Genomic DNA, 22,902 nt, shown 5'->3' with positions numbered 1-22,902 from the left:
TGTGATACCCTCTCTGATTAGTAGTGCTACACTTCCTCCTCTTTTTTTCCCCTCCCTATTCTTTTTAAATGCTCTAAACCTTGGAACATCCAGCAACCATTCCTGCCCCTGAGAAACCCATGTCTCTGTTATGGCCACAACATCATAGCACCAGGTACTGATCCATGCTCCAAGTTCATCACTTTTGTTCCTGATACTCCTTGCATTAAAGCAAACACCCTTTAACTGATCCCTTGGTTCCTTCCCAGGAAAATCCTTCCCACTAGCTGGTCTACCTCTTGCTATTGCCTCATCTGCATCAACTCTCACCTCCGGTATACAGCTCAGGTTCCCACCCCCCTGCCATACTAGTTTAAACCCTCTCAAACTACTTGAGCAAACCTTCCACCCAGGACATTGGTCCCCTTCCAGTTCAGATGCAACCCGTCCTTCTTGTACAGGTCCTACCTTCCCCAGAAGGCATCACAATTATCTACATATCTGAAGCCCACCCTCCCATACCAGCTGCGCAGCCACGTGTTAAGCTGCGCCCGCTCCCTGTTCCTCGCTTCGCTATCTCGTGGCACTGGTAGTAAACTAGAGAACACTACTCTGTTCGTCCTGCTTTGCAGCTTCCATTCTAACTCCCTGAAATCGCTTTTTATATCCTCGATCCTTTTCCTGGCTATATCATTAGTTCCAATATGTATCACGATTTCTGGCTGTTCGCCCTCCCCTTTTAGAACCTTATACACCCGATCGGAGATGTCCCGGACCCTGGCACCAGGAAGGCAACATACTTTCCGGGAATCCCGATCCTGATCACAAAATCTCCTGTCGATTCCCCTAACTATCGAGTCCCCTACCACGAGTACTTTTCTATTCTGCCCCCTTCCTTTCTTTGCCACAGTGTTAGGCTCAGTGCCAGAGAACTGACTGCTATTTCATCTGACCCTGGAGATTTATCTACTTATCAGACCACTCAGAACCTCCTTTCTGTCTATGTTGATTTCCTTCAGTCTACCACAAATCTTCTCCCTGATTTCTATACCTATATCGTTCCTTTCACTGGTAAATGTTGGCAAAAAATATTAATCAGAAATTATTTATAAGGATGTTGCCAGGGTTGGAGAGGCTGAACAGGTTGGGGTGATATTCGCTGGATCATCAGAGGCTGAGGGGTGACCTTATACACATTTATAAAATCATGAATGCCATGGATAAGGTGAAGAGCCAAGGTCTTTTCCCTGGAGTGGGGTGTGATTTGGAGGGGCAGGGTTGGGAAGAAGAATCCAAAACTAGAGGGCATAGGTTTAATATGGGACAGGAAACAAAGAAGATGGCGCACGTATGGAAGAACTGCCAGAGGAAGTGGTGGAAACTGGTACAATTGCAATATTTAAAAGGTTTCTGGATGGGTTCATGCATAGGAAGGGTTTAGAAGGACAGGGGCCAAATGCTGGCAAATGGAACAAGATTAATTAAGGATATCTGGTTGGCATGGATGAACTCGACCCAAGGGTCTGTTTCCATGGGTGTAGATCTTAATGACTCTCTTTAGAACCCTACCTACATCCTTTCACTCCACACACAAAGTACCACTGTGGCCCTGCATGGATCCTACTCTTTCTCACTATCCATTTTCTCCTAACGTACCTCTAAAACAATTTAGAATTTTTCTTTATTTACCTGCCAATATCTTTTCATGCCAATTTCAGAACTCCTATTCCTTTTTAAGTTCCCTCTTGCATGCTCTATAATCCTCTGGGGCTTCTGCTGTTTTGAGCTCTCAGTATCTGCCATAAGATTTTCTTTTTCTCTTATCCAATGCTGTATGTCCATCAATATCCAGGATTCACAGGATTTGATGGTCCCCTTTTTTTATTGGAACATGTTGGCCCTGCATTCCCCATATTTCCTTCGTTAATGCATCCCACTGTTCTGAGACAGATTTACCTGAATGAAACTGCTCCTAGTCCACTCTGGCCAAATCACATCTGATTTTATTAACTCAGCCGTACCCCAGTTTAGAAGTTTGATTTCAGGCCAATTCTTGTCCTTTTCCTCGTCCATGTACTTTAGGAGTTCTACGCTGTCCTTCCCACAGTATACAACAATTCCAAGTTTTGTATCTTCCAAAAACTTTGAAATTCTTCCTGCACAACAAGATCAGCAAAATATTTCAAGAAAGCAAAAGTCCCAATACCAATTTATGAGGAACTCCACTATAAACGTTCCTTCAGGTGGAAAAAAAAATCCATTGACCATTATTCTCTATTTCCTATGACTCATCCAATTTTGTATCCACATTGTGACTGTCCCTCTGTTCCAAGAGTTATAATTTTTCTCATGAGTCTGTTGTGTGGTACCGTAATGATGCCTTTGGAAAGTCTGTGCACACCACATCAATAGCATCATTTACAACAACCCTTTCTGTTACCTCTTCAAAACATGCTAGGAAGTTAGTCAAACCTGATTTCCCTTTCAGAAATTCATGCTGGCTTTTCATAAACAAAACACATTTTTCTATGTGACTATTAATTCTATTCTAAATAATTGTTTCTCGGAGCTTCCTCACTGCTGAAGTTAAACTGACAGGTTTGTAATTGCTAGGCTTAATGTTACAAATTTCTTGAATAAAAATGTAAAGTTTGCAGTTCTCCAGTTCGCTGGTACCTCCCCAGAGTTTAGGAAACACCGAAAGGTTTGGCCAGTGCCCTGACAATTTCCATTCTTACTTTCTTGAACATCCTTGGAAACATCTCATTCAGTCCCAGTACCTTGTTAACTTTAAGTTTCGATAACCTATCTAACACTTCCTCCTTATCAATTATGAACCTTTCTCACGACAGGGGGTCCGCCTTGTATGTCTTTGGCAAAGGCAGATGCAGAGTATTCATTGAATTCCTGAGCCACGGCTTCTGTCACCAGGTGTAAATTTTTTTTTGGTCTCCAATCAGCCCTATTCCTCCTCTTACCGTATTTTTACTATGATGTGGCTTTAGAAATGTTTAAGATTCCTGCGTTGGCCACCAGCATTTTCTCACTTTTCCTCTTTTCATCTCTGATGTTTCTTTCGCCTCCCCTCTGAACCTTCTGTATTCTTCTTAGCTCACTCCCTCTTGCATAATTTTTCCAGCCACATGTTCATTTGACTTATCCCTCTATTTCTGTACTTGCATGTGGCACAGGGAGTAATAGAGTTTGTTAATTTGAGGTCTTTCTAGCTAATTTTATAAATAGCTCCCTATAGCTCTGATTACAGAACCATATTTCCCTTCTAACACAAGTTATTGATACCACAGTAAATCACAATTTCTGGCTGTTCATCATCCTCAGAAGAATGTTTTCTGAATGCCACTCTAAGACCTCCTTGACAGTGGCACCAGGAAGCAATATACCACCCTGGTGTAGTAGATGTTGTCTACATGGACTTTAGCAAGGTTCTACATGATAGACTGGTTAGTAAGCTTAGATCACGTAGGATCCAGGGAGACCTAGCCAAATGGATACAAAATTGGATTGATAATAGGAGACTGAAGGTGGTGACAGAGGGTTGTTGTTCAGACTGGAGGCCTGTGACCAGTGGTGTGCCACAAGGATTGGTGCTGAGTCCATCGTTATTCATCATTTATATAAGTGATTTGGATGATAAGACAGGAGGCAGTGTTGTAAGTTTGTGGATGACACTAAAATTTGGGTCATAGTGAACTGTGAAGAGGGTTATCTAAGAGTACAATCAGAATTTGTTCAACTGGGCCAGTGGGCTGAGAAATGACAGATAAAATTGAAATTAGATAAATGTAGGGTGTTGCGTTTTGGGAAGACAGATCAGGGCAGAACTTACACAGTTAATGGTCAGGCCCTGAGGAGTGTTGTCAAGCAGAGGTGTTCAGGTACATAATTCTTGTAAGTGGCATCACGTGTGGACAGGGTGGTGAAGGCGGCATTTGGCACACCGGATTTCACTAGTCAGAGCATTGAGTACAGGCATTGGGATGTCAAGTTACCACTGTACTAGATATTGGCAAGGCTGCATTTTGGTCCTGTGTACAATTCCGGTTGTCCTGCTTTAGGAAGGATGTTACTAAACTAGAAAGTGTGCAAAAGGATTTACAAGGATGTTAGCGAGACTGAAAGGTTTGAGTTATAAGGCAGGCTGAGACTGTTTTTCCTGGAGCATAGGAGGCCGAGGGGTGATCTTATAGAGGTTTATAAAACCATGAGGAGTTTAGATAAAGTGAATAGCCAAGGTCTTTGTCCCAGAGTAAGGAAATCCAAAACTAGAGGGCACAGGTTTAAGGTGAGAGGGTGAACATTTAAAAGGGACATAAGGGGCAACTTTTTCACACAGAAGGTGGTACACATATGGAACAAGCTGCCAGATGAAGTGGTAGAGGCAGATACAATTATAACATTTAAAAGACATTTGGAGTAGAAGAAATCTTAGAGGGAGATGGGCTGAATGTGGGCAAATGGCAGATAAAATTGAAATTAGATAAATGTAGGGTGTTGCGTTTTGGGAAGACAGATCAGGGCAGAACTTACACAGTTAATGGTCAGGCCCTGAGGAGTGTTGTCAAGCAGAGGTGTTCAGTTTAGGAAACCTAGACAGCATGGACAAGTTGGGCTGAAGGGTCTGTACCCATGCTGTGAGACTCTATGATTCACTTCTGTGGTACAGAAATGCCTGCCTGTTCCCCTAACTAACAAGCTCCTATCACTATTGCTTCTTTGTTCTTCTTTCTCTCCTGTATAGCTGAGCCATTTGTGGCATCACAAACATGGCTCTGACTGCACTCCCTTAAGGAATCAGCTCCACTACCATCTTCAAAAATGGAAAACTGAGCAGGACCCTAGGGAACTCTTCCATTACCTGCCTGTTTATCTTGGATTGCCTGACAGTCAACCATCCTCTTTGTACCTCCAGACTATCAAGATGCAGTGCAACCACCTCTCTAAATGCGCTATGCACTTAATACTTAGCCTTCCATAGTGTTGTACCAGTGAGTTCAGCCAACAGACGAGCTCAGAAAGCTGGAGCTCAGGTTTCTGGCAGCAGGGCTCGAGTAGCATTTCCTGCATGTGGTTGTCTAGGATAATGGTTATGTCTAGAACTTCTCACACATTCCATGCCACTAAACTGAGCTGACATATCTTATAATAATTTCCCTTAGGTAACTTTACTCTGCTTTGGATTACTTTATTATACTGGCATCAACTTTCTCTTATTTCTTTGCATTTCTCATTTAAATCCAAGCATAGTTATTTCTTTAAAAATAATACGTTTTTCTAATTTACAGCAATTTAAAAAGTCCCTGATAGCAGTTTCTTGCCAAAGACTTTGTAGAATATCTATAATGTCAGCTTGTTTTCTTCACCCTCTTTTGAACTCAGTGCGGACCTGTTCCTAGTACATGGCATGCCTTTCCGATTCCCAGGTTAAGTAGTGCTGACCATGAGACTTGCCCATAATTTTTAGACTTTTGCTTCCAGTTGCTCATTTGTAGGTCTTACATTTCTCCAACTCCCGAATGATTCTTTGCTCAGATCACGTACTTAGCTGTGATATCATTCACAGAATGTTTACTCCTCCTTTGATGCAGTTTTATCTGGTATCCAAGCTCTCTTGTGCATTGTGTGCACTCTCTTGGACAGTGTGTGGTGTTGTTGTGGACAGGTACCGAAGAATGTTTCTGGGTCTTCCTCTCTCCCACTCATCATACCAACAGCTATTTTGAGAATTGTGACTACAACACGTTGTATTAATGTGAACTTTGTGCAAGCAATTATCTCTTTTCAGGATGGCAGCCAGTAACCAGTAGAGTTCTGCGGGCATCTGTGTTGGGACCACAACTGTTCACATTATAAACAATTGATCTGGATGAAGGAACTGAGGGCATTGTTGCTTGTTTTGAAGATGGTATTATTCATTCAAGTCATTATTCACATTTATTGCAATCTTGAAGCTAATACAGTGTGTACAGAAGCTTCTGTTGAATGTCTTCCACCAGAAAAGAACATAAGAAATAAGAAGGAAGGGTTACTGGATTTGAAATGTTAACTCTGCTTTTGCCCCACATGCTGCCAGACTGCTGAATTTCTCCAGCAATTTCTTCCGTTGAATAAGAACATAAGAACTTGGAGCAGGAGTAGAGAAATTGAGGACTGCAGATGCTGGAGATCAGATTCGAGAGTGTGATGCTGGAAAAGCACAGCGGGTCAGGCAGCATCCGAGAAGCAGGAGAATCGACGTTTTGGGTATAAGCCCCCCATCAGGGAGCCCTCAATTTGTTAGAAAGGTTGGATAAACTGTCACTAAGAACTGTCACTAAGAAAGGCAATGACTAATCAGGGAAATTCAGCATAGCTTTGTTAAAGATACTTTCTTTGAGAAATTGACAAGGTGAATTGATGAGGGGAGTCCAATGGATATTATATTCCTGGATTTTCAGTAATGCATTTGACAAGGTCCCACATGGCAGACTGGTCAAAAGAGTAAAAGCCCATGGGATAAAGAGTAATGTGTTGAATTGGATCCAAAGTTTGCTTAGTAACAGGAAACAAAGGGCAATGGTTGATGCATACCCTTGTGAATGGAAACCTGTTTCAAATGGTGTGCTGTAAAGTTCAGAGTTGAGGCCCCTGCTATTTGTTTTATACATTAATGATTTTGACTTGAAAATGGGGAGGGGGCAAAATTGGGAAACTTACAGATGACACAAAAATTTGCCATGTTGTCGACTGTGTGTAGGCTAGCAGTAAGTTCCAAAATGATAGAGATGGGTTGGTGGAGTGGGCCGGAAAGTAACAGATGAAGTTCAACTCTGATAAGTGTGAGGTAATGCATTAGGAAGGTCAAACAGTTAAAGGGCATATACAATAAACAAGAACCTACTGAGAGGGGTAGATGAAGTGAGAGATCTTGACAAGCAAGTGCACAGGTCCATAAAGGTAGCAGTATGGATAGAGAAGATTGTAAAGAAGGCATTTAGAATGCTTTCCTTCATTGGTAGAGATATAGAGTACAAAAGTAAGGATAAAATGATGAAACGATAAGACACTGGTGAGGCCACAACTGAAGTACTGCGTGCAGTTCTGGTCACCACATTACAGATCACAATTTCGCTAGAGAGAACGCAGAGGAGATTTACTAGATGCTGCCAGGGCTGGAGAATTGTAGCTATGAGGAGAGATTGCAGAGGTTGGGGTTGTTTTCCTTAGAACAGAGAAAGCTCAGGGGTGACACAATTGAGGTGTACAAAATTGTGAAAGGTGTTTTTTAGATTTAGATTAGATTACATTACAGTGTGGAAACCGGCCCTTCGGCCCAACAAGTCCACTCCGACCCGCCGAAGCAAAACCCACCCATACCCCTACATTTACCCCTTACCTAAGACTACGGGCAATTTAGTATGGCCAATTCACCTGACCCTGCACATCTTTGGATGGTGGGAGGAAACCGGAGCACCCGGAGGAAACCCACGCAGACAACTCCACACAGTCAGTCGCCTGAGGCGGGAATTGAACCCGGGTCTCTGGCGCTGTGAAGCAGCAGTGCTACCCACTGTGCCACCGTGCCGCCCACAACTTTACTTGGCAGAAAGTTGAAAAAGAAAGAGTTATACATTATAGCTAAGTGGCAGAAGGATTAGAGGGACCTGAGGAATGATACTTTCACATGGAGGGTATCTGAAATTTGCTGCCCAAATTGCTGGTGGAGGTAGGGACCCTAAAACCCTTTTTAAAAAAGCACCTGGATTGCACCTTAAGTATTATAATCCACAGAGTTACAGGCCATTTGCAGGAGGTTGGTATTAAAAAGGGGATCTGGGTGTTTTTATGACAGCATGGATTAGATAGGCCGAATGTCCCTCTTTTCTATTGTATCATTCTATGACAGCTAGACCTCTAGTTAGTGTGGTGCTGATGGACAATTTTGCAGAGACTAGTTTTCCAGCACTGTATGATTCAACCCTTTGTATCTAAACTTTATCAACAAGGGAGATTTGCTGGGGCTGCTTGGGAGGATTTAAATTAGTAAGGCGGAGTGCGTGGGACCTAGGGAGATAGTAAGGAAAGAGATCAATCTGAAACTGGTACAGTTGGGAAAAGAAGCAAGTCAAGCAGTCAGGGCAGGCAGGACAAAGCAGAGAACAAGGTAGGACTGATAAATTAAACTGCAATTACTTCAATGCAAGAGGCCTAACAGGGAAGGGAGACGAACTCAGGGCATGGTTAATAACATGGGACTGGGATATCATAGCAATTACAGTAACGTGGTTCAGGGATGGACACGACTGGCAGCTTAATGTTCCAGGATACAAATGCTACAGGAAGGATAGAAGGTGGTGGTGGGGTGGGTTGGAATAGAGAGAGGATTGCCGTTTTTGATAAGGAATAACATTACTGCTCTACATAGGGAGGGTATTCCTGGGAATATATCTTGGGAAGTTATTTGGGTGGAACTGAGAAATAAGAAAGGGATGATCACCTTATTGGGATTGTATTGTAGACCCCCCAATAGTGGGATATTGAGAAACAAATTTGTAAGGAGATTTTAGTTATCTGCAAGAATAATAGGGTGGTTATGATAGGGGATTTTAACTTTCCAAACAAAGACTGGGACTGCCATTGTGGGTTTAGATGAAGAGGAATTTATTAGATGTGTTCAAGAAAATTTTCTGATTCAGTACGTGGATGTACTGACTAGAGAAATAAGGCAAGGCAGGTGACTGAGGTGTCAGTGGGAGAGCACTTTGGGGCCAGCAACCATAATTCTATTAGTTTTAAAATAGTGATGAATAAGGGTAGACCAGATTTAAAAGTTGAAGTTCTAAATTGGAGGGAGGCTAATTTTGACAGTATTGGGCAAGAACTTTCAAAAGGTGATTGGGGGCAGATGTTTACAAATAAAGGGATGGCTGAAAAATGGGGTGCCTTCAGAAATAAGATAATGAAAGTCCAGAGACAAGACATTCCTATTAGGGTGAAAGGAAAGATTGGTAGGTGCAGGGAATACTCAATGACTAGAGAAATTGAGGGTTTGATTAAGAAAAAGAAGGAAGCATATGTCGGAAAAGACAACAGAGGGATATGAGTGTACTTATTCTAGGAACACAGAACGATAGCATGCAAGTACAAGCAATATGGAAGATAAATGGCATGTTGGACTTTATTGCAAGGGGTTTGGAGTGGAAGAATAAAGAGGTCTTGTGACACTAAATGATTTTGTCTTAACTGGCTTGTCAGGGTAAATGCTGAGAGAATATTTCCTCTCATGAGGGGGTCTAGGATCATAGGGTTTAGCCTCAAAACAAAAAGGTGCCAATTTCAGACTGAGATGTGGGAGAATTTCTTCTCTCAGAAGGTTGTGAATCTTTGGAACTCCTTGACACAGAAAGCTGTGGGGTGCAGAGTCATTACATATATTTAAGGCTAAAATAATTAAGCCTTGATGAGTCTTTGATTGATAAAGGGATCAAGCGTTATGAGGAAGAGGCAGGCAAGTAACAAAGAGGCCTTGGAGTGCAGGTTCACGGCTCCTTGAAAGTAGAGTCACAGGTAGATAGGATAGTGAAGAAGGCATTTGATATGCTTTCCTTTATTGGTCAGAGCATTGAGTATAGGAGTTGGGAGGTCATGTGGCGGCTGGTTAGGCAATTCTGGTCACCTTCCTATCGGAATGATGTTGTGAAACTTGAAAGGGTTCAGAAAAGATTTACAAGGATGTTGCCAGGGTTGGATGATTTGAACTATAGGGAGAGGCTGAACAGGCTGTGGCTGTCTTCCCTGGAGTGCGGAGGCTGAGGGGTGACCTTATAGAGGTTTATAAAATCATGAGGGGCATGAATAGGATAAACAGACAAAGTATTTTCCCTGAGATGGGGGAATCCAGAACTAGAGGGCATAGGTTTAAGGTGAGAGGGGAAAGATATAAAAGGGACCTAAGGGGCAACATCTTCACACAGAGGGTGGTGTGTATATGGAATGAGCTGCCAGAGGAAGTAGGTACAGTGGAGACTGGTACAATTACAGCATTTAAAAGGCATCTGGATGGGAATATGAATTGGAAAGGTTTAGAAGGATATGGGCCAAATGCTGCCAAATGGGACTAAATTAGCTTAGGATATCTGGTCGGCATGAACGAGTTGGACCGAATGGTCTGTTTCCTTGCTGAATGTCTCTATGTCTCTAAGTGAATCCTTAGAAGAGTATAAAGGCAGTAGGTGTATACTTAAGAGGAAAATCAGGAGGGCAAAAAGATATCTTTGGCAAATAGGGTTAAGAAGAATCCAAAGGGATTTTAAAAATATGTTAAGGACAAAGGATAATTGGAGAGAGGAGGCCCTTCAAAGATCAGCAAGGCAGCTTATGCGGGGAGCCGCAGGAAATGGAGGAGATACTAAATGAATACTTTGCATCAGTGTTTACTGTGGAGAAAGTCATGGAAAATATAGAATGTTGGGAAATAGATGGTGACATCTTGAAAAGTATCCACATTATGGAGGTGGTGGTGCTGGATGTCTTGAAATGCATAGAAGTGGATAAATCCCCTGATCAGATGTACCCTAGAACTCTTTGGAAAGCTAGGGAAATGATTACTGGGTCCCTTGCTGAGGTATTTGTATCATCGATAGTCACAGGTGAGGTGCCAGAAGACTGGAGTTTGGCTACCGTGGTGCCACTATTTCAGAAAGATGGTAAGGAAAAGCCAGGGAACTATGGATCGGTGAGCCTGACGTCAGTGGTGGGCACGATGTTGGAAGAAATCCTGAGGGACAGGATTTACATCTATTTGGAAAGGCAAGAAGTGATGAGGGATAGTCAGTATGGTTTTGTGCGTGGGAAATCATGTCTTACAAACTTGATTGAGTATTTTGAAGAAGTAATAAAGAGGATTGATGAGGGCAGAGCGGTAGATGTGATTTATATGAACTGCAGTCAGGCATTCGACAAGGTTCCCCATGGGAGACTGATTAGCAAGATTAGATTTCATGGTATATAGGGAAAACTAGCCGTTTGGATACAGAACTGGCTCGAAGGTAGAAGACAGAGGGTGGTGGTGGAGGGTTGCTTTTCAGACTAGAGGCCTGTGACCAATGGAGTGCCACAAGGATTGGTGCTGGGTCCACTACTTTTTGTCATTTATATAAATGATTTGGAGATGAACATTGGAGGTATAGTTAGCAAGTTTGCAGATAACACCAAAATTGGAGGTGTAGTGGACAGCAAAGAGAATTACCTCAGAATCGAATGGGATCTTGATCAGATGGGCTAATGGGCTGAGAAGTGGCAGATGGAGTTTAATTTAGATAAATGTGAGTTGTTGCATTTTGGAAAAGCAAATCAGAGCAGGACTTATAACCTTAATGGTAAGGTCTGAGGGGGTGTTGCTGAACAAAGAGACCTTGGAGTACAGGTTCATAGTTCCTTGAAAGTAGAGTTGCAGGTAGCAAGGATACTGAAGAACGAATTTGGTATGCTTTCCTTTATGGGTCAGAGTATTGAGTATGGGAGTTGAGAAGTCATGTTGTGGCTGTACAGGACATTGGTTAGATCACTGTTGGAATATTGCATGCGACTCTGGTTTTCTTCCTATTGGAAGGATGTTGTGAAATATGAAAGGGTTCAGAAAGGATTTACAATGATGTGCTATACAGAGTGGCTGATTAGGCTGTGGCTGTTTTCCCTGGAGCGTCAGAGGCTGAGAGGTGACCTTATGGAATCATGAGGGGCATGGATAAGATTAGTAGACAAAGGCTTTTCCCTGAGGTGGGGGAGTCCAGAACTAGAGGGCATAGGTTTAGGGTGAGAGGAAAAAGATATAAAAGGACCTCAGGGGCATCCTTTTCACGCAGAGGGTAGTGCATGTATGGAATGAGCTGTCAGAGAAGTGGTGGAGGCTGGTACAATTGCAGCATTGAAAAGACATCTGGATGGGTATATGAATAGGAAGGGTTTGGAGGGATATGGGCTAAATGCTGGCAAATGGGAATAGGTTAGGTTAGGACATCTGGTTGGCATGGATGAGTTAGACCAAAGGACCTGTTTCCATGCAGTACGTCTCTATGACTTTAAATCTTCTTTATATGTCATCTCATCAAAAGCATTTTTGAAATTCACATACATATTGCTCGCTACATTTATTCCATTTTCATTATTGCTGTAAATCTCAGTTTCACAATTTCATTTTATTAAATACAATTTCAATTTAATTCTATGTTGGCAGTTCTTAATGCTTTTTCCAGGCTTTAACCTAATTTGTAGCCTCTGGAATCTAATGTACCCCTTATTGATGCTGAAAGACAGTTATTGGGCTGACTTGTCTTGTATACCTCAAAATGGAGCTCCAGTACAATAATGCCCAAACTGGCCTGTTTTTCTTTTACTACCTTTTGTTTGGTCTCTCAGTTTCTCCCTTATATAATAGTACAGTTATCAGTATAACTTTGAAGACTACACTATTAACTTTTGGCAAATACAGCAGCTTTGGAGGTATCCCAAACAACAACGTAATTTCAGATGCAATGTTGGTTGAGAGATAAATATTGTGTTGTACTCTGGGGAGAACTGGCTGGCTGGCCAACCAGATATCCTAACCTCACCTAGTCCCATTTGCCAGCATTTAGCCCATATCCCTCCAAACCCTTCCTATTCATATACCCATCCAGATGCCTTTTCAATGCTGCAATTGTACCAGCCTCCACCACTTCTCTGACAGCTCATTCCATACATGCACCACCCTCTGCGTGAAAAGGATGCAATAATGCCATGGGATAGTATATGTTCATTTGAGCAGTTTATTCATCTCAAAAATAGCACCATAAATAGTATAGCACTCTCCCTCTGTATTAACCCTAGTATGTCACACAGAATTTTGCCCTAGTTTCTTGAGTGCGTTTTTAATCTACAACGTTCTGTTTGGGCAAAAGCTCAGGCACTGCACATTAGTCAACACTAATTTCATGTGAAGTGAGAAGACACTGGTTTTAAAATCACGATTATTGCATTTACCTCAAATATCAGAAGCACAAAAACCAATAGAGAGGATTAATAATTAGTCATTTTTTTCTGAGACTATACAGCTTCTACTGAATGATCCCTGACTATCATTTAATTGTTTTATTGTAAAGGTAATTACCATTACTTAATAACAGTTATAATGCTTATGTTTACCCACATCCATTAGATTATTAGATTTTAAAAAATACCTGATTGGACGCTTTTGTAAACCAGGCAGACTTTCCCATTCCCATTGCAACAATCCAATTCAAATATTCGATATTTCGAATTAAACTGAGGTTTTTCCAAATCTTCTTCTTTACCTTAATATAAAGGATTATAATAGAATAAAGCCTATCATATTGCATTTATTTGAATTGCAGATCCAGATGATAAATGACTTTTAATTGCAAATGTAGCTTCATTTTGAAGAGTCAGTAAGAAAGCACTGATATAATTTCTCACAAAAAGAATAGAAAACAGAAAGACTTTGAACAATTTGTCTATCAGCCAATATTCGTGATTGGTTAAATAATTACCCATGTTCGTTTAACTTTGATCTTAACCCAAATCTATTTTTATAGCTGGCCTCTACTAATTACTGTCTTCCATGTCTCGCTTCTAGAATGCTAGCAATCAATTACCCTACAAACAAGACCTGCTTGGTTTATCATAATGGTATAAAAATTATTGCAATATAACATTCCTCTGTCTACTATTTTAAATAAAGGCATAAACTGTTCAAGAAAATTTGGTGAACTAATTTTGATAATTCAGAAATCGGATGTCATTCCAATGAGAAATTCACAAGCAAATTTCACATCCAGTTGAAATTATCCATCAGTAGTATGCTGACATCTGTGGTTTTAGTATTAAATTCCAAAATTGTTGAGGACAACAGTGACCAAATAAGGCTAGACTTATCCTAAAGCAATTGGTTATTCTATGCAGAAGAAATTGAACATGGATTCATCTGAATTATGCAGGACTTTGTTTTTCTGTGTATTTTTGCTCTGTCATGTGACAGCATTACTAATAACTTGAGGTTGTGCGAGGAGTTGTACATTATACCAAATATGAACATAAGACCATAAATTATAGGAGCAGAATGAGGTCATTTGGCCCATCAAGTCTGCTCTGCCATTTGATCATGGCTGATATTTAAACAATCCCATTCTCCTGCCTTCTCCACGTAAGCCTTCATTCCCTTACCGATCAAATATTTATTAATGTCTGTCTTAAATACACACAATGACTTGGCCTCCACTGCCTTCTGTGGCAATCAGTTCTACAGATTAACTGCTTCTGGCTGAAGAAATTCCTCATCTCAATCCTAAAAAGTTGTCCCTTCACTGTGCAGCCGTCTGTCTCCATGCCCACTCTATGCAGGCCTCTCAGTATTCTGCAAGTTTCAATGAGATCTCCCCCTCATCTTTCTAAGTTCCATCAAGTACAGACCCAGAGTTCTCAATTGCTCCTCAAATGACAAGCTATTCATCCCCATGATTATTCTGGTCAATTTCCTCCGGACCCCCTCCATTGCCAGCATACCCTTCCTTAGATACAGGGCCACGGACTCAGTCAGTATTAATTCTGTATGGTTTTTCACTTGTATGTAATAGTAGCAAAACCTGATACATTTAAGTTTGTGAACAAATACTGAATATAGTACTGAAAACACTTTTTCTCAAGTGTACAGTGTATATAATGCTGGTTTGATATTTTTCTCGTTTGTGTAAATAACAAGAAGAAACTAAACACATGAAACAGGAGTACAGATTGAAATGAATAATTATGAACTCATAGTCAACAGAAACTCATGGCTTCAGGATGATAGGATTGGGATTAGAATCTTGAATGGTACAGGACATTTAGGAATGACAGGAAACTAGGAAAAGGCAGATAGCTGGCTCTTAGTTAATGATGGTGTTCGGACAATAAAGAGAGATAGCAAGCTGTGGAAATACTCAGATAAAAGCAAGTACTGCAGATGTTGGTAATCATAAGTAAGATCAAAGTTCTGGAGTACCCCAATAGCTTAGGCAGCATCTATGGAGAGAAACACAAAGTTAACATTTTGAGTCTGATGTGACCCTTTCTTGAACTGCAGGCAACTGGAGAATGATAGTGTGTGTTTGACAAAGGGGGATGAGAACTGAGTGGGACAAATGGGGAGGGTGTCTGGAGCAAATGCCAAATAGAGTGCTAATGATGCTACAAAAATGAAAAAAAACATTACAGCAAACAGGAGACAGTGTTCATGCTCTGTTGTTGTTGACCCTAACTTAGAGCTCTGAAGGCTATAAATTGTCAAAGTCAAAACTGGAGTGCTGTACTTTCACATTGTATAAGGCTTCATTGTGCAGCACTATAACATGAGAGCAAAATAGTGTTTTGATATGACAAGCAACAATTTGGGTAGAAATGAAAAATGATAAAGGCAAGAACTCACTCTGCAGGAGTGGTGTACAGGCGTCCAAACAGTACCCACATGAAAGGGTGGAGAATAAAGGAAAAAAAAATTAAAGCAATGCTGGCTAAAGTGAACTGAAAAATTAGGTTAGGAGAGAGGTCAATAGAGATGCAATAGTGGACAATTAAGGGGATTTTTCTTATAACACAAAATATATACATTCTAATGAGTAAGAAAAACTCCAAGGCAGGAACCCATCATCTGTGGTTAGGTAGAAAAGTTGCAGATAATATCAAAATGAAAGAAAAAGAAATAATTGTGCAAAGAGAGCTGGCAAGCTAGAAGGTTGGGAAGGTTGAGGAAAAAAAAGACAAAAAAAGTAATATAAAGGAAATAACTAATAGAACAATAAAAAGCCAGCCAGAAATATAAAAGCAGATAACAATTATTTATATAAATTTCTAAAAAAAAAGAATTAAAGTGAGCATCAGTCCTATAGAAACTGAGAATGGAGAATTAAGAATGGAAAATGAGGAAATGGCAGATACATTGAAGATTTTGCATTAGTCTGCACTACAGAAGATACAAGTAACATCCAAAAAAGTGTTAAATCAGGAAATAGACAGAAGGCAGGAACTTTAGAAAATCGGAGAAATTATAAAGAATAATTATTAAAAGGTTCAGGCTAGAAAATGCCCAGGTCCTAATGAGCTACATCTTAGGGTCTAGTGAGATAGTGAGGTAGTTGGTGCACTGGGATTAATTTTCGAAAACTTCTTTAATCTGGATATCCTCCTGTACTCTTCATTGAACCAGGGTTGATGCCCTGGCTTGATGGTAATACTGGGTGATATGCCAGGCCACAAGGTTGCAAATTGTCTTTGAATACTATTCAACTATTGCTGATGGTCCACAGCACGTTATGGATGTCCAACCTTATACTGCTAAATCTGTTCAAAGCTTATTCTGTTTCGAACAATGACAGTGTCACAGAGCATTATCATGTGAAGATGGAACTTTGACTTCACAAAGTCTGCATTGATCAGTCTTACTGATATTTCTATGGCTTTTGTCGACAACATGCAAATCTTTTGAATAAATTTTCAGTGGCATGCGGTAATGAAAATAAATTCAACAGAACTTTAATATTAGCCTGTTCATTAGTGTGTTACACACAATCCTCAAACTCTTCTATATGACCAACTTCAAATGTTATGCTATACCTTCTAGTTCAGCTGCACTAAGTAATAATTTTTGAAACCGTTTTCTGCTTAGTTGCTTATAAAAAGTGTGTGAAATTTACATTCCCATTGCAATCATTCAGTTTGAAGAACTAGACGTTTTGTCAAAACGAGTTTGCCAAGTTGTATAGGTCTGATATTTACTAAAGGAATCAGATAATTTATTGGCTTTACATAAAAAATGTGCATTTGTAAATCTTAAAGATTTGCAGGAGAAGTAAAGCGAAACAATTCAAGCTTTAAGTTGCTCATGTCAAAATGAAAGTAGAATATGTGCTGCCATATTGTATTCAAGGGAAAAACCAAGTATACGTTTGTTCCAAGAAGTCTCTAATTTCAATGTTGGGGAATATATCATTCTTGTAGAGTAGATTCACAGGAAGTAGTGGTCATCGTGCTTTTACACTGGTTTTTATAACTACTCATGAGCCGTAGGGCCATGTAACTATTACTAGTTGGCTACTTTGGATCAAATGGTTTGTAAATACATCTTAGCCATTTAAACCTGGAGCATAAAAGTAAAGACAGTATGCTTCAGTTGTAATGACATTGATGTGACCACATATTGAATACTCTGCCTCAGAAGGTGGGAGAGACAAGCATCATTGAATATTTTAAGGTGGAGATCGATAAATTTCCATAAGGGAACGAAATGCGATTGGGATTTGATAGGAATACAACATAAAAAAGTACAGCACAGGTACGTGCCCTTCAGCTCACGAAGTTGTGCTGAACATGATGCCAAATGCAATTAATTCCTTCTGCCTGCCCTTGGTCCATATCCCTCCATTCCTTGCACATTCACATGCTTATCTAAAAGTCTGTTAAATGCCCTTAATGCATCTGCCTTCACCACCACCCTGGCAGTGTGTTCCAAAGTCCTACCACTGTGTAAAAAAACTTGCCCCTCACGTCTCCTTCTAACTTCCTCCTTCTCACCTTAAATGCATGGATTCTGACCATCAACCCTATCTATGCGTCTCATAATTTTACAGATTGCAATCAAGTTTCCCCTCAGCCTTTGCCGGTCAAGAGAAAACAATCTGAGTTTTTTCTAGCCTCTTCTTATAGTTCATACCTTCTAATGCAGGCAGCATCCTGGTAAACCTTTTCTGCACCATCTCCAAAGCCTCCACATCCTTCCGGTTATGTGATGACCAGAATTGAATGCAATCCTTTAAATGTGGTCTAACCAAAGTCTTATATAGCTGCAACATGATATTCTGGCTCTTGTATTCAATTCCCCAATCAATAAAGGCAAGCACGCCATACACCTTCTTTACCATCCTATCTACTTGTGTGGCCACTTTCAGGGAGCTATAGACTTGAACCCCATGATCCTTCCGTACATCAATGCTGTTCAGAGTCCTGTCATTAACTGCATACTTTTCCTTAACATTTGATCTCCCAAAATGCAGCACCTCACACTTAAATGGATTAAACTCCATCTGCCATTTCTCCACCCATCTACACTTGCAGCAGGGCTGCAAGTGATCTCTATCCTGCTATATTCTTTGACAAAGTTCCACACTATCCACAACTCCATCGATCTTTGTATCGTCTGCAAACTTACTAACACACCCATCTACATTTTCATCTAAGTCATTTATATATATCATAAATAGCAGACGTCCCATTATGGATCCCTGTGGAACACCACTAGTTATGAACCTCTCGCCTGAAAAACACCCTTCCACCACTACCCTCTGCCTTCTATGGGCAAGCCAACTCTGAATCCATACGGCCAAGTCACCATGGATCCCAAGCAGCTTAATGTTGAATTTGCAACAAAAACAGATCAGTCATGATCTTGTTGAACAGTGGAGCAGGCTCACGGGACCAAATGGTCTACTTTCTTCTAAGTTATGTGCATGTCTATACAGACAGTTTTAAAAATTTGTCAATGGGATATAGAACTCGATGGCTAATCCAGTATTTATTGTCCATCCGTAATTGCCTTGGAGAAAGTGGCAAAGGTGAGTAACCATCTGAAATGCAGCAGACCTTGCTGTGTTAGCACACCCACAGGGCTTGTTAGAAAGGAAATTCCAGACTTTTGACCCAACAACAGTGAAGGACCAGTTATATACGTCCATGTCAAGATGACATGTAGGTTGGAAGAAAACTTGCAGCTAGTGATGTATCCATATAATTGCTACCCTTGTCCTTTTAGACAGCAAAGGTCACACATTTGGAGGGTGTTGTTGAAGGAAGAACAGTAAGTTACTACAGTACACACTATATCCATTGTGTGCCAGTAGTGAAGGGGATGAACATTGGAGGTCATGGATGGTGTGCCAGTCACACAGATTGCAATGTTCTAGATGGTATCAAGACTCTTGAGTCTTTTTGGAGCTGCACCCGTTCAGGCAAGTGGACAGTGCTCCAGCACATTCCTTACTTGTACCTTGTAGATTGTAGACAGGCATTGGGTAGGCAAGAACTGAGTTCCTTACTGCAGAAGTCCTAGCTACTGTCTTGCTCCTGTAGCCACAGTATTCATATGGCAAGTCCATTTCAGTTTCTGTTCAGTGCCAGCCCTCAGGACTTTGACAGTGGGGGATTGCTTTTGAATATCAGTCTGAGATAGTTAGAGTCATGGCCTGTCACTTACATGGTGTGAATGCTGCCTGTCATTTATCACCCAAATCTGGAAATTGTCCAGGTCCTACTGCATATGGTTATGGACCGCTTCTGTTTCTGAAGATTGTCCTGAAAATTGTGCAATTATTAACAATGCCTCCACATTTGATTTTATGATGGATAAGTCATTCAGGAAGCAGGTGAAGATGGGTGGGCCTAGTACAGTACCCTGGGGAACACCTTGTCCTTGGACAACAATGTTCCTGTGTGCTCAGCATAGCTTGAATAAATGGAGAGTATTCCCCCAATCCCCATTGATTCTAGTTTTGCTAGGGTTCGTTGATGGCAAGTGCTACCTTGAAAGTCAAGAACAATCATGCTAATCTCACATCTGAGGTTCAACTCTTTTGTCTGTGTTTAAACCAAAGCTGTAATGAGACCAGAAGCTGATTGCTGTTGGTGAGCAGGTTTTACCTTTCCATATGCTACTTGATAGCATTGTTAAAGATCCCTTCATCAATATACTGAGTTATAAGAGATAGGATTTATAATCACTTGGAAAGGAGTAATTTGATGAGGGATAGTCAACACGGTTTTGTGAAGAATAGGTCATGCCTCACTAACCTTATTGAGTTCTTCGAAAAGGGGACAAAACAGGTAGATGCAGGTAAAACAGTTGATGTGATGTATATGGATTCAGTAAGGCATTTGATAAGGTTCCACATGGTTGGCTATTGCACAAAATATGGAGTTTCGGGATTGAAGATGATTTAGTGGTTTGGATCTGAAATTGGCTAGCTGAAAGAAGATAGAGGGTGGTGGTTGATGGGAAATGTTTATCCTGGAGCTCAGTTACCAGTGGTGTGCGGCAAGGATCTGTTTTGGGGCCACGGCTGTTTGCCATTTTTATAAATGATCTGGATGTGGGTGTAGAAGGATGGGTTAGTAAATTTGCGGATGTCACTAAGGTAGGCAGAGTTGTAGATAGTGCCGAAGGATGTTGTGGGTTACAAAGGGATATAGATAAGATGCAGAGTTGGACTGAGAAGTGGCAAATGGAGTTTAATGTGGAAAATTGTGAGGTAGTTCACTTCGGAAGAAGTAACAGGAATGTAGAGTACTGGGCTAATGGTAAAGTTCTTGGCAGTGTAGATGAACAGAGAGAGATCTCGGTGTCCAGGTGTATAAATCCCTGAAAGTTGCTATCCAGGTTGATAGGGTTGTTAAGAAGGCATATGGTGTGTTGGCGTTTATTGGTAGTGGGATTGAGTTTCAGAGCCACGAAATCATGCTTCAGCTGTACAAGACATTGGTAAGGCCACACCTGGAGTATTGTGTGCAGTTCTGGTCACTGCATTATAGGAAGGATGTGGAAGCTGTGGAAAGAGTTCGGAGGAGATTTACAAGAATGTTGCCTGGTATAGAAGGAAGGTTTTATGAGGAAAGGCTGAGGGAACTGAGGCTGTTTTCATTGGAGAGAAGAAGGTTGAGAGGTGACTTAATTGAGACATATAAGATAATCAGAGGATTAGATAGGGTGGACAGTGAGAGCCTTTTTCCTTGGATGGTGAAGGCTAATATGTGGAGACACAGCTTTAAATTGAGGAGTGATAGATTTATGACAGATATCAGGGGTAGTTTCTTTACCTAGAGAGTAGTAGGGGCGTGGAACGGCCTGCCTGCAACAGTAGTAGACTCGCCAATGTTAAGGACATTTATTACAAATGGATAACAATGGAGTATCGTAGGTTAGATGGGCATCAGATTATTTTCACATGTCGGCGCAACATCGAGGGCCAAAGGACCTGCACTGCGCTGTAATGTTCTGTGTTTTATTGAATGTAGACAGATCAGATTTTAATTGGCCAATTCAATTGGATTTGTTCTGCTTTTCATGGATGGGACATGCCTGGGCAATTTTTCACATTGTCACGTAAATACCAACAGATAACAGGTTTAAAAGTATCTTGTTTATTGAACTATTACTTTCCAAAATAGTACCTTCATCATCTGTATCATTTTCGAGGTCATCCAGAGTTGGTGAATTAGGCAAGCTGTAAACAGATGTTGTGCCCAGACGACAAAGTGTTGAAATACTATTGATTACCATTGTTCCCAACTGCATGTTATTGCCTAAGAGAGAAATACTATTTTATTGTCAGAGAAATCAAAAACAAAAATGAATATTACTGTCTTATAACACATGATTCAACATAATTTCATATCTTACAGCAGTATTAGCTTTATAATCTTATTACTTGAACAATCACAGAAAGATGAGATAACTGGATTCCTTCATTGAAATTTCTTCACATTCAAAAATTGATAGTTGCAACAAAATTGTGATTCAGTTTTGGTTTTGCTGATATGCAAATACCACTCAAGCTTCATTTTAAATAGATGGTGGAATCAAGGTAATTAAAGCTACTGAATGCATTTCTCCCCCCAATAATTTATGATTCAATGTGCAACAACACAAATGGATATTTTTGGACATACAATTAAGACTGTAATACACTGCAGAGAGGTAAAAGTCAGTTTAAATATTAATTGATTGTTTCTAAACAGAACTGAGTAACTAGGTTATACTGGATCTCTATGTTTAATTTTCTTTTAAAATGAAACCACAAATGATAATTTACTCCCCTACTACCTTGATGTTATTCTTTTCCAAATCTAAATTATGAAACATTTAGACCAAAAGAAAATCTACCAATGGAACCTTAACTTAGAAATTCACACAGAGGTTTTAATTTAATCAGAACATTCCAAAGCACACTACAGCCAATTAATTAACCTTTAAATGTTGTATCTTATTTGATAGGTGCACTGAGCAACAAACAAATTCCAATGACATGAATTATGCGGTTTTGCTGATGTTGGGATAACGAATGAATTTTGGTCAGGGCGTCAGGGAAAATCATTTCCTGGAGAACATTATACATAAACCTAACAAGCATAAAGGACATTGGTTCAAAGTTTAAGCTGAGATGGCATTAATGTTTGCAGTGATCCATGTAGTGGAATTATTGTTTGCTAAAATCTCAATTAATCTCAATATTACCTGCTGATGCCATTATATGCTTGGCATGGGTAGATGGACAGATATGGATAGTGATTTTTAAAGTTTATAAAAGGATGTGAAGGAAGACAGTACTATCTTTGAAGCATACCTTTTATGGATTGTGGGCACTGGGACCAGAAGGTTCCTTTCACTCCTTCCTCCCTTCCTAGACCTTAAATCCCCTCACTTCCTAAGATGTTTGAAACCTCTTCACCGAATACCATAGACTTACTTGGGCCTGAGAATCCACTGGGCCCTTCATCCAAGGTCACAGGATTTTTAAGTAGATATATAACAACATCAGAATGCATGACAATAAAAAAAAGGGAAATTAATTATTTCTATATGTTGTGCTACTTTCTAACCCCTTTTCATCAGAATACTCAGCACCCATGCACAATTCTGGGTGACTGGCCAATACAAATGGAAAATAATTTGACCTCATAAAAGCACAACAGAAGTTCAATGACCTTACCATCAAATTTTATACTCCAGGTCATCAAAAAGCCATCAGTCATTTGGTAAAAGTTCCTCAGATCCTCTGGGAGTAAGCAACAATTCTTCTACAAACATAAATAGCAGAATATGTCAGTGACTATATAGGTGTAAGCTCATTT

General features: G+C 40.4%; 1 protein-coding gene across 5 annotated transcripts in view; it reads right to left on the bottom strand.

Moving 5' to 3' along the window:
* Nucleotides 1-22,902, bottom strand: part of tpgs2 (tubulin polyglutamylase complex subunit 2) — a 49,348-nt gene that overhangs the window by 9,314 nt on the left and 17,132 nt on the right. For 4 of the 5 annotated variants that reach the window (XM_043685431.1, XM_043685378.1, XM_043685599.1 and 1 more), the window contains 3 exons: nucleotides 22,761-22,848; nucleotides 21,223-21,354; nucleotides 13,194-13,307 (listed from right to left, as the gene is read on the bottom strand). In XM_043685431.1, the coding sequence (XP_043541366.1) occupies nucleotides 13,194-13,307; nucleotides 21,223-21,354; nucleotides 22,761-22,848 (334 nt within the window). The remainder of the gene's footprint in view (nucleotides 1-13,193; nucleotides 13,308-21,222; nucleotides 21,355-22,760; nucleotides 22,849-22,902) is intronic. The other variant, XM_043685486.1, reaches the window with a different exon arrangement.

This window comes from Chiloscyllium plagiosum, chromosome 1 (assembly GCF_004010195.1).
Source record: "Chiloscyllium plagiosum isolate BGI_BamShark_2017 chromosome 1, ASM401019v2, whole genome shotgun sequence".
Taxonomy (NCBI): Eukaryota; Metazoa; Chordata; class Chondrichthyes; order Orectolobiformes; family Hemiscylliidae; genus Chiloscyllium; species Chiloscyllium plagiosum.
This window is presented reverse-complemented; position numbering and strand designations above follow the sequence as displayed.